At 46.3% G+C, this 12,953-nt stretch overlaps 1 protein-coding gene and 1 non-coding gene across 2 annotated transcripts; one reads left to right on the top strand and one right to left on the bottom strand.

Moving 5' to 3' along the window:
- Positions 1 to 2,687: 2,687 nt before the first annotated feature.
- On the top strand, positions 2,688 to 7,947 carry LOC124661158 (katanin p60 ATPase-containing subunit A1-like). Its single transcript, XM_047199015.1, has 7 exons — positions 2,688 to 2,806; positions 3,617 to 4,088; positions 5,344 to 5,541; positions 5,914 to 6,158; positions 6,442 to 6,600; positions 7,265 to 7,352; positions 7,537 to 7,947. Exons 1-7 carry the CDS (start codon positions 2,688 to 2,690, stop codon positions 7,816 to 7,818), a joined length of 1,563 nt encoding a protein of 520 aa, XP_047054971.1. The 3' UTR covers positions 7,819 to 7,947.
- Positions 7,948 to 10,937: 2,990 nt separating this feature from the next.
- Positions 10,938 to 11,009, bottom strand: TRNAD-GUC. Its single transcript has one exon. It is a non-coding gene; the product is annotated as a tRNA-Asp (tRNA).
- Positions 11,010 to 12,953: the final 1,944 nt, after the last annotated feature.

Genomic DNA, 12,953 nt, shown 5'->3' with positions numbered 1-12,953 from the left:
AATTGAGCCAATGTTTCATTACCACATGCTCTATGAAACCTCTATCGGAGCCCTGGACCTCACCGACTACTCCCCCCATGTAAATATATAACCTTTGTATCGTAGGTCCTCGATCCTACAATTTGACAAGGCACCCTAATATATTGCATGAAGTGCATTGGCCTTGGAGTTCCCCTTCTTTCTCATGATTGTAGAGATCTTCATTCCAACCACCAATCACTATCCACCTCACATCAACTTGAGCACACAACTCACAAACTCAATCCCATGTTTTATATTTATCCTCCAAAGCTGGTTTCCATAAGTTCCTATCAACCTCCATTCTCTTTATTTATTTCTTCATTAATCCACGACACTTATGTAATTAGGGTGAATAATTTTAAGATCGATCACCACTTTTTATCTTCCACAATCCATTGCTTTCTACCATAATAACACCATGCATTCTTGTTTTCACTTGTAACCGTTCACCTCCCACCTTAACAAGGTGTGTTTCAGAGAGAAACATCACCCCATGATCACTCCATCCCTGGATTTCAAGGTACGCATGAAATTCCACAATGTTTCCCAAGCCATGTCAGTTCAAAGCTAGGGTCTTCATTGTTACTAGCGGCAGCCCCTGAAGGAGCCTACTAATGAGTTCTTATTCGACACATCGTCATCTTGTGTCATCTTCGCCCTCTTCTTTCCTTTGATGTCAACAGAGAATTTTTCACCCCATGTATCCTCTTCCACTGTCCATATTATCATCAGCCACACCTTACATGACGAACTAGTTATTTTGCTTCTCAGCTCCTTCTTCCTCAGACCCCTCATCCACTATTAACCTTTCCCTTTGGCACTGCACCCATGGCCCCTGTATTATTATCATTCATCACCACGTCAACAAATTTGCGCGGGCTAGTTCCATTATTGCAAAGTTTCTCGATTTGTTCCTCATCATGGCTGCTCCATGGCATGCCATGTCTAGCTCTCCTTCCAGGGCCTCAATCGTTTCCCAACGTACCACCACGACTGCCTCCGAAGCCACCCCATGCCGCTGAACTTGGTGGATGATCAACACATAGACATGATTTTTAGATCCTTATATTCATGAACTCCCCATCCGCACTCCTGATGCTCGTGCCCTAAGATCCAACACACAACATAGAAGCTAGCAACTTCTTCATATCTCATCACAGTGAGATATGATTTGCCCTTCCTAATGATCAAGACGGACCTCGTTAATGGATGCCTCACATAATAGGCGGAGCTAGTTGAGGACATGGGTGTACAAATTTACACCCAATATTTTTGAAAAAAAAGGCTTGAGTAGCTATGGCTAGAACAATACACATCAAATAAATGTGAAAACCATGTAGAAACGTGATATCTTGGAGACCATGTACACCCATTCTCTGGTTGCTGCCTCTGCCACTCACATCACATCGGATCCGAACTCACACATAATTGCCTATGTTCCAACCCATATTTCTCCATAAGTCGAGTCACAATCTTTACTTTGCACTTGTCGGAGCTCACGAACTTGTCCCCAAAGTGGCATGAAATCAAGTTGCATGTCCTCTACCCACGAGAAGCCATCACATGGCTAAAAAATAACTGCCCAATTGCGGAAGAGCAATGACCATGTCTCCTTGACATACTCCTAATCCCAAGGCAGAATACTTGGACAATGAACATATTGTCTCCGGTTGCTCAAATCACTCTTTCAGCTAGATTTTATGCTGCCCTCATCTCATCTCACCAATAGAACACTACTTAGCTGAAGACTATTCGATTTTAACCCTTGCTAGGGCAAGCAATTTAATGCTTTTCCTAATCTCATCCTCATCCACAATCATATGATGTAACCCTCCTCCTTATCTAGCTGCTCCAACATCTAATCAATCGTATGGGGTTTCGTACATTCCTCCACTTGTCCCGCGTTTGCATTCGAAGCATACATCATGTTTTCACCACCTTGCGTGTGTTCCGGACCCTAACTTGAAACTCGTTACCCTAGCGTACATACATACCAATGCTGACACAAGATCATGTCTCCCCCTTAATCGTCCTAGGCAAGAGGGTGGCTAGCTGGGATTAGGGATCGAAACGAAGAAGGATTTGTACTCTCCACCAGACTCGCCGTTGGGAGGAAGAAATCCTATTCGCCTATGAAAAAAATAAACCCTTATGAGAATCAATGATTTTATTAATATAAATTTTTCATCCTACTCAGTTAAAGCTGGTAGCAACTACTAGCAACTGGAGCAGATGAACCAATGAGTACTACTTCCTCGTTTCAAATTATAAGTGTCGGAGCTTTGGTTAATTTTAACCTAGATAGATATATATAATCTATATAAGTTTTAGTGTCTAGGTTCACTTATTTTGAAAAGAACCTGGATTAATTTTGAAATTTGGAAAATGCCCGCAAGTCCAGCATTTCTGTTGAGAAAAGAAGGAAAACAGAAGTGCGGCGGATGGGAGTTGGCTGACAGTGGGCCACTCCAGCGTCGGTGAGTGAGTCTCCTTCTTCCCAAGTCTCGGACCCCCAACAGACAGGGCCATCGCAGTCCTCTGTCTCTGAATTCGAAATCGCAGGATAGCTCTCATCTTCTCCATCCGCCCGTGCGCGTCTCCTTCTCTCCTCCCAGCCCGCACGGGCTTCGGCGAATCCGCCTCCCCGCACCTTGGCGGCGGCGGAAATGGCGAACCCCCTCGCCGGGCTGCAGGACCACCTCAAGCACGCGCGCGACTACGCGCTCGAGGGTCTCTACGACACCTCCATCATCTTCTTCGACGGCGCCCTCGCGCAGATCAACAAGTGAGCACCCCAGCCCCACTAACACACCCCTCTAGATTTAGGCGTAATTTGGAGAAATCAACTTAGATGCGGAATTCGCGTGGTCGGGCCTAGTGAGGATCTCCGGATTTGTCCGGCGAGGATCCGTTCGATTGCTTCCGTATAGTGGGTTGCAGTCATTTTGCTCTGAGCGAGGAGCCTTACTGTTGTTATGTTGTTAGTCTAGTCATTATTTAGGGTTGAGATAATCATCATCTATTTTCACCGTAAAATCCCGCTTCGGTGTAAGTTTAGGGAACTTTTGAGTTTTGACTCGATAGCTTGGGCTTGTTTTTTTTTTTTTTTTAGATTTAGAGCTGTTGAAAGCGTCACGGTAGCTGATGTTTATGATTTGGGTGCTTCAGAATATCAAGCGATGCATGTAAAGCCTGTCTGGAAGTCAGAAAAGCACCTTGTTTATTGTAAAGTGGCAACGGCGTTTTTCATGGTTGCATAACAGACATCCATGCTCTATTTCATCTTGAAACTTTCAAAACAATAGTGGTGTGTTTTCACTAAAACAGTGCATTAGACAATCCTTTTGCGGATCAACTTTCAGTTGCATTATGCAACTGTTCCAAAGAAAAATAGGCTCCTGTTCTTGTTCATTTGATTATTAGTTACACATATTTGAAGGTATAATGATGGATGCGTGAACATTTGTTATACTATTAAATACTTAGATAATGCATTTTACCTATCTTGCTTCTTTATCTTTAGTACTTAAAAGCTTAACGAATGCACTTTACTTGTTCTCCTTCCTGTTCTGATAGATAAGACTTGATCATGCAGGCATCTGACTAATTTGGACGACGGTTTCACTCGCACAAAATGGATGAAATGCAAGCAAGCTATCAGTGAAGAGGTGGAGATTGTGAGGCAGCTTGATGCCCAAATGAAGTCCTTTAAAGAAGCTCCTGGGAGTGGGACAATGCGGTCCTCATCGCCTCCTATTCGCTCTAATAAATCATTTCTGTTCCAACCGTTGGATGAGTATCCAACATCATCACCACAAACCTTTGATGACCCTGATGTGTGGGCGCCTCCAAAAGATACACCAACCCGAAGGTCAGCAAGAGGCCAATCTAGTGCCAAAAAATCCTCCCAAGATGGAGCTTGGTCACGGGGTCCGTCGAAGACTGGAACACCTAGCCGTGGTGCAAAGCCCAACGGGAGTAAATCAAGCTCTGTGGTGAGATCATCTACTGCTTCTAGCGCTGGTGGGAGGAAAGGAAAATCAAGTTCAAGCAAGGGTGATTCAGCGGTAATTTCTGTCAAGCAAATATTTTCTGTTCACTATAAACTCTTTATTTGTTTTTTGTTTTTTTGCTGCTGTTCGTTTCCTCTGTCTGCACCCGTGAATGAGAAAATACACATGTTCTGCATATGTTTAAGATATTAGACTTGTAGTGCTTCTTTTTCTTTTGTCACTGTTTACCTACCTATCTGCGTAGTGCAAAAAGGATGGAAGTTTCACGATATAATCTAAGATACATACTCCCTCTGTTCCGTAATTCTTTGCCGTGATTGTATTCAAATTTGAACTAAAACCACGACAAGAATTATGGAAGGACGGCGTACTTCTGTTATAGTAGTGCTTGTATGTGTATGGCTTCAAAATGTTTGTAGATCCGTTATTTCTAGCATACCTTCTTGGTGTATTCGAAGTAACAATTTTCTGCAAGGTACTGCTGAAGTCAATCACATGATGCCACTCAGTCCAACTTAGCACTTCTTTTGTATAAAAGCTAACTTGGGTTTCTCCATTTGTTCCTAAAACTATTTAAGTTTGTCTTAGTGAGAAAACATGCCTCTTTAGGGCCTGTTTGGTTCGCAGGATTTACAAAACACAGGAATAGGAAAAAAGTAGAAATAGAATGCCATGGCTTGTTCAATCCTTCAGGAATTGAAATCACAGGAATTTGTATTGCATGTTGTTTGGTTGCACCATGGAAAAAACACTTCCTTTGTACCTGCCGAAGACGCAAGTAGCCCAACGACAGGCTTGTGTGGAGTTGAATAGAGGTCTTTTGGCGAAACTGGGGGAGGAATTGCTGTGAAGGATTATGTGTTTGCCATAGTTGTCATAGAAATAAGGGAAACTTTCTATGAGGTTGGACCTAAGGGAAAAATTCCTATGGGATTGCTTGCAAAGTAGACCATAGGAAAAATTCCTATGGGTTCAAATCCTACGAACCAAACAAGCGCTGTAGGAAAATTCCTAATGAATTGAACCCTACAGGAGGAATACCATCATCATCTATTTGTAGTTCCTTGCTGTTCATATTTCATAGAGACAAAATATGATGGTGCACACAACAAGAATGATGTTGAAATCACCAAGCATCACAAAAGCAATCATCGACTGAAACAAGAGAGCATATGTTGTTATTTTTTAAGTTAAGGAACTGGAATATTCATTTATACATTGTGTAAAATAATTTTCCTCTCTTGTTGAGTACCTTTATATGACATTCAGATTTCTTGAAATTTCTATTTTTCTGATCTTTTTGTTTCAGAGTAGCGACGCCGAAGAAGGCAAGTCCAAGAAGTCACAATATGATGGGCCAGATGGGGACTTAGCTGCCATGCTTGAAAGAGATGTTCTAGATTCGACCCCAGGAGTGAGATGGGATGATGTTGCAGGACTTAGTGAGGCCAAAAGACTCCTTGAGGAGGCTGTTGTGCTTCCTCTCTGGATGCCTGAATATTTTCAGGTAATGATTTATAATTTTGGACTATGCTATTGTATGGACCCCCTCATACTGTCCACAATAAAGTGTCTGTTATTTTATTCATCCATTCTTGCTGCTATTTAACATCATGGCCAAGGCTAATGTTGCTGTCTTTATTTGACAGCATGTGAGTAATCTGTACATCACACATGGCAATTGTTCTTAAATACGACCGGTTTTAGGAAAACTTCATGCAGAATTATGTTCCAATCACCCTAACCACAATTTGAGTCTGTAACATTAGTAAATTATGATATTCCATGTAGTATATTATCTTCTCTCTTGTAACGTTTTCCATCCAGTCTAAGTTACATCTAGCCTCATCATGTCCCTTTGGGTTTTATTTCTGATCAGGGTATTCGTCGACCTTGGAAAGGTGTTCTTATGTTTGGCCCACCAGGTACTGGAAAGACCCTTTTAGCAAAGGCAGTAGCTACAGAATGTGGCACAACATTCTTTAATGTTTCTTCTGCAACATTGGCTTCTAAATGGCGGGGGGAGAGTGAGCGCATGGTCCGTTGTTTATTTGAACTTGCAAGGGCCTATGCTCCAAGTACTATCTTCATTGATGAAATTGACTCCCTATGTACATCTCGTGGGTATGTGCACATACATTTTCTGTTTGCCATGCAAGTTCACTTTCTATTGATTACTGCCAAGATAATGACAACTGCCTGAACAGCTTGGAACATAAATGAAGACACTCTTAATTTTTTTGTTTGGTAAATGAAGAGAATATTTCATGCTTTTATATCTTTCTTTTTAATAAATCTCAACAAGCAAATGACAGAAAAATCTGAAATGGGTAGTTCTTTTATTTTATTTATAATCATTAGAAAATACTATGTCCAGCTTTATCAGCTTATGTATTTATTTATTCAGAGCTTCTGGTGAGCATGAATCATCGAGGAGGGTAAAGTCTGAACTTCTAGTGCAAATAGATGGTGTTAACAATAGCTCTACTAATGAAGATGGTCAGCCAAAAATTGTTATGGTTCTGGCAGCCACCAACTTTCCATGGGATATTGATGAAGCACTCAGGTTGGCAAACTATTTTCCGTGATATTTGCATTTATTAATTTCTTAGAGGTGCTTCTGTTAGTATCGAAACTTCAGGCATAATATCCTGTTTTATACAAGATCATTGATTCCTTGAGTTGTACTGCTGTTGGAGTCCTTAAAAAATGCAAAGAATCCTTTTGTTCAGTTCATGCTTCATTTCTCATTTACCGCTTATGGCTTAAAATCAGAGCCTTGCGCATTTGTAACTTCTGTCACTGGTTAGTTTCATAAGGCCATAAGCCTTGTATAGATGTAATTTCCTGGAAGAAATAGGTTTATATCTGGTCCAACTTTAAAGTCAGTTCAACATGTAAGTAGAAACACTTTGGATGAGTTGCATATGATTGAATTAGTTGCTCCATGCAGACACTTTGGATGAGTCATATCTGGATGTTTTGACTTTTGACTGCTCTTACGCCTCTACTGTGATTAATGGCCGTTTTACCTATCTGAACCGTCTATTGTAAAAACAAATTTTTTTTTCTGCAGTGGGGACAACAATCTACAGCTCCTGTTATTTAATTCTACTTGGCTATTTCTTTGATAGTCAACGTGCTAGCTACATGCAATTATTGCAACTATATTTCTTTTACTACTCTTTTGGCACATGTCTTTTTAACTCAGTGTATCTTGATTGGCTCAGGCGGAGGCTGGAAAAGCGTATTTACATTCCACTTCCAAGTTTTGAAAGCAGAAAGTCACTCATCAACATTAATCTTAGAACGGTTGAGGTATGGTGTAACTACAGTACTAATGCATTTCTTGCTCATCTTTTCTTCTGTTGTTATATGTTTGCTATGATGTCTTTCGTTATTTCATCCACTGGTACCGTTCATTTATCAGTACCGCGGTGTCTTATTTGACAATAAATTACCGTTTCGTATCTCCAGTTGCTTACTGCTTTTATACCAACAGGTGTCTTCTGATGTTAACATTGATGAAGTTGCAAAGAGGACGGAAGGCTACAGTGGGGATGACCTTACCAATGTTTGCCGTGATGCTTCGATGAACGGCATGAGGCGGAAGATCGCAGGCAAGACCCGTGACGAGATCAAGAACATGTCAAAGGACGATATCTCGAAGGACCCGGTGGCCATGTGCGACTTCGAAGAGGCTTTGGCCAAGGTCCAGAAGAGTGTCTCGCCCTCCGATATCGAGCGACATGAGAAGTGGATGGCTGAGTTTGGATCTGCCTAAAACATCGGTTCCCTGAGCCCATAAGCTTGGAAACGTTTGTTGATTCTTTCACTGGAAATAGTTTCTTGTTGTTAATTCTCGAAATGCTTTGTATTGCCATTACTATCACTGGACTTCCAACTCCGCAATCAGTTTACTAGACTGCTGTTATGTTGCTTCCACGATTAACTGTGTTCCCTGGGCCCGGTAGGTTATTACCGGCTTGGAAGCCTTTGTTCATTCTTTCACTAGAAATTTGTTAATTTCGAAATGGTATGCATTGCAATGACTATCACTGGACTTCAATCTCCTGAACCAATTTTGAGATGCTATCCATAGCATTTTTTGGAATCCGCTGCTGTAATGGCACTTCCCTTTTTTTGAAATGGAGGCAAAAGATTTGCCTCATTCCATTAATCAGAGAGAAGTAGTTTGACAAAGTAAAGCAGAAAAAAAGATTACTCTTCTGACATTGCAAAACTCAATTCCTTAGCCACCGCTACTATCCAAAGTTAAACTTGGCTCTTAATAATGATTCAGAAAGGACTGGAGGTGGGTGAACTTATTTTAGAAAACCCTTGGGTCCTCTCCTTCCATACAATCCAACTAACAAGCATGATGAGGAAGGCCATTGTCTTGCGGTTTGGGTGCCCTTGTTAATTTTTTTTTTGCCCCACCACTACTTGATGGATAGGTTTGCCACCACTATTGGGTGATGATATTGTGGCTCGAGGGAAAACTCACAGTTGAACCGGGAAGCATATGCTCTGCCCACGCGGCGCGTTTTAAATGGTGCGGAACAAAGTAGTGGTCCACCTGGGTGTTGTTTTTGTTTTGATGATACTCTAGAATACAAACTGAATATAGTAGTGGGACCCGCCTATGGAAAAAGAAGCAATGGGCAGTCCCCATCGCGGGACCACATGTCCGTATCTGTTTCTCCACCGACGACGGCGTGACCTTGGGGCAAAGCTGCCGTGTAGCTGGGGCAAAGTAGCGGAGAGGAGGAGTTGCCGGCGGAGGCGCGGTGCGCTCGTGGACGCGCGCGAGGAGAGGCGGGACGGCCGCAGCCGGACTACACGAGCCCGCGGTCGGAGATGGGCAGCGAGCCGGAGGGCGCGCAGCAGCACGCATGCGCGCGACCAGAGTGGCGACGGGCGGCATGGTTGACGGCGCCCTCGTCGAAGGCCTTCGCCTCCTCGTCGTCCGGTGCCCGCGCTGGCGTTGTGAACTGGAAGGTGGCGACGGCGGAAGCGCGCGGGCGTAGAGAAACCGAGGGAGGCGGCGAGCTGGCTGCTGCGGCGGCGTGGACAGCGCGCCCTCGTCGCAGAACACGAAGCACGCCCGCGGCGGTGGCCTGCGAAGCTACCGTACACACGTTGGTGCACGCGCCCACCTCAACGCAGCCGACGCCACCGCTGATGTGCACGCGCTGGTGTCGATGGATACGAGGATTCTGGTCAGGGCGGCATCGAGGCGGGGCGACGGCGACGGCGTCGGGGCGGAGCGAGCTGCGCACGGTGGCCAGCTGCTCCTGAGCCTCGCGAGCAGAGCGGCCCTCGCGCGCGTCATACGGCTGCCCCGTCGAGCTGGCCACGGTGGCGGGGCGGTGTGGCGGGGCGTGCTCGTGAACGGCGCGGCGACGACGACGCGGCGGCCCTGGCATGCGTGCACGCGGGCAGGGTCGGGAACAACCTGGCGATGGCGCGCTCGCGTACGGGTGCCGCGCCGCGGTGGCCGCAGCCTCATAGGCCTCTCGTCTGCTGCTGCACGGACGATGGCCCCGGCGCTCCGCGTCCTGCACGACGACGTGGAGGTCGGCATCGAGGGCGGCCGCCGGGGAAGGAGGAGGAGGCGCTGGCGGGACGGCGGTGGCGGACGTGGACGATCTTGCCATGGCCGACCTGGACGTGGATGCCACCGGATTCGCGCCGACGGCAGGCGTGGGATGCGGCGCCAGCTCCTTCAGCGTGGACATCACGGGCCGGCGTCCTGCGTGCGTACGGACGCTGCTGCTGCACGGACGGTGGCCCACGTGTGCTGCTGCAGCACGGACGATGGCCCACCCGCATTGAACCTGGCCTTTTCTTCTTGCATATACGAGAAAATACACTAGCAGGCCTGTGCCCCACATACATTGGTAGACCAATGAGATGGCGACTTGCGGCAGGATCAAATGCCGCCGGGTTCTGAAAGTCCGCTCTCTCGGAGCTCGAGCCACTCTTTTGTTTATCCCCAAACTTTTTTCGTGTAGCAATAATGGGAGAATATGTGAGTCGCCGTCTCTTGGATCTGTTTGCAAAGAGGGGAAAGGCCAAAATTTATCCAACCCCTTTTCTCAAGACAATTCTCCTTCTATAGCCTATTTTAAATGGTCAACCAAGCAAAGAACTTAACTTTTGGAGGCGCCTATATTTTCCACACCATCTTATTTATGCATGTGAGAGTTGCCCCAAAAAGTTAGGCGTTGTAGGCTGAAGCTGCAGAATACTCCCTACTTGAGGTGAGGTTCCAAAAAATAGTGTCCTCCACTTTCTCATGTAGTTGGATGTTGGTAAGCTCATTCCAAAGCCGGAGGTACTCTTAGAACGTGGGTAATGGTCAAGCTCACGTCCATCTTAATTTTTGAAATCCATGCGCTGTTGTGCAAGGCTTGTTTAACACTATTTCTTTATTGTAGATGTTTCGAAAATAAGAGGGGTAATATCCTTTGGGTATCCAATGTTTTCATGTATAGCGCTTTTGCGTTGAGCAAACTCGTTCTTTCGTGGCTTGGCTATGATATCTGACGGCACCCACCTCTGACTCTGAGCTCTGGTCGTGTGAAGCGGTATTTGGCCGTCTCAGATCTTGACCGGGTATGACCTGGAAGACCCCTATGCTGTGGCTTTACTTGCGGCCTTGGTATCATAGCCCGCATCTCCTAGACGCAATCTTACTGAAGGCCGCCCTTTGACTTGGTTTTCATGTGAGTACCAGTATACATCAACACAGTTACCGCCTAGTGTTGATCTATTACTGTTGTTGCAAGAACTGACAATACTGTTGGTACTTGGCACTGTGCATGCTCGATTCCATGGTAAACAGGTAATACTCTTGATAAATACTAAATAACAAAAGAAAACAAAACAAAAAAGGAACGCCGTTGCCGGGGATCGAACCCGGGTCACCCGCGTGACAGGCGGGAATACTTACCACTATACTACAACGACTTGGATGTTGATTTTGCAATGTCACGCTACTCATAATTGCTCAAATAATCATGTCACGGGCTTACCCTGTTTTGGCTTCCTTGTGTGCAAACAAGGTTGGTGATAGTTCAACTCAGGACTATTCAACGTTCTGCTGCAAAACTGTACAACTGGAAACTCCACGCAGCAGGTTCCTCACTCCTCCTGACTCTAGCGAAGTCGATCGGAGGAGGGGGAACCGACCTATGGAGGAAGCTGAAGTGGAGGTGGCTAGGTTTTTGAGTAGATTGTGTTAGGATTCTGGTAGCCATCTTCTTATTGGTTTTCTCTTAATAGAGATGACATCGTCTGCAATAAGTGATCTTCGGTCTTTCGTTCGACGACGAGATCCCCTTCCCGACGTTAATGGTGGTGTTGAAAGATTGCAATTCTCTAGGTATGTGCCTTCAGATCTTGCTTTGCCAGATCGATTTTGGATCTTTTGTCGTTGTTGCCGCGAGAAGGATTTTCCTCGTAATTTTTGTTCCCGCTGCTACATCCTCAACAATGGTGATTCATACTCTTGGCTCTTCATCGATGTCAACAAAGCTAGTTGGTTCTTATTCGCTGACATACTGGTGTTGGTACTCTTATCGATATTGAATGACTGCTTTAGTGGTTGCGTGAGTGCACGCAGCCTTGGCATTGTGGCTCAAAAAATTATGGGAGAACTTTCGTCGGTATTTACATGTTTATCGTTCGTTATCTATCTTTGACTTCCTTCAGAAAAGTACATGATTATGTTTTAGAAGAAAAAAAGAATTTAAAGACCTTAAAGATTTGTTACTATAATTTTTTTGTCGCAAGCCCTTGTAGCCTTGTACCATGCCCAGAACTGTCAAACAGAGGAATATATAGCCCTAGAGTTGCCAAGCCGAACAACAGCAGGCATGCTACGTGCTCATGCTATGTACTAGCTGTAGCCAAAGATGCATGGCCTGATTCAGAAAGGCGCAGGCAGCGCATTTACCCTTCTTCCTCCTCTGGGTTGCCCTTGCTCCTCCCACGGCACCGCCGAGACCGAAATTAAAAGCATCTGGCGAAGAGTACAAGAGCAAAAGGAACGAAAGAGGGCGCGCACAGTGCGCGGGCTGCGCCCGGAACGTGCTGGTGGCCGTGAGCCCGTGACACTCGAAGGGAACAGTGACGGGGGATCTTGAGCAGCTGGAACAGAACACACGAGCGCTAGCCGCTGTTGCTGCTGCACGCGCATGCTACACGGCACGGCACCGTGCTGCCGGCGCACTGTTGGGGCTGGAGAGGCGTGGCGTGGCGGGGGTGGGCTTGCGAGTGCGGCAGCAAACGTACGCACGCGTGGGCGTGCGCCGTGCCATGGCGCGCCGGCCGCCGGGGCACACGCACGGCCGGGCTTGGCAGATGCCATTGTGGGCAGCAGCGGTACGGAGCAATAAGCCCGCCTCGCGCTAGCTGTGCATGCACGCACGCACGAACGCCAGCGTCATCTCGCGATCTCCTGTCTTGTCCATCCTGCCGGCCGCGCGCGTCCGTCCTAGCCGGCCAGCCGGCACTAGCTAGCTCGCGGCGGGGCAGCCGGCCCTGGCAGCCTGGCTAGCCTCCTGCACTACGTCCTACCTAAGAGCTGCCTCTGCATGCTGGTACGTGTCCTCCTTTTTCTTTATTCCTCTGGGCTGTGCCGGTACAGGGAGACGTACGCGCGCTTTTGCGAGCGCCATGGCTTGTCAAGGCCGGATGGCGCGGGTCCAATCGAGCGTGCGTTCGCGTGGAGTGTGGATCGGTGGCGCATGGAGCGCGGCGCCGTTTTGAGCGTGGCCACTAGCGTCAATGAGGGGAATCAAAGTTTTTTTTGGTGACACCATATCACACAATACAACACATAACAAATTAACAGAATAAACTTTAGGGTTTTGGCCAACATCCCCACTCGTCTCCCCGACGAGGCCCCCA

Source organism: Lolium rigidum, chromosome 6, assembly GCF_022539505.1.
Source record: "Lolium rigidum isolate FL_2022 chromosome 6, APGP_CSIRO_Lrig_0.1, whole genome shotgun sequence".
Classification (NCBI taxonomy): Eukaryota; Viridiplantae; Streptophyta; class Magnoliopsida; order Poales; family Poaceae; genus Lolium; species Lolium rigidum.
Note: the sequence above shows the minus strand (reverse complement) of the source record. Positions and strands in the feature narration are given on the sequence as shown.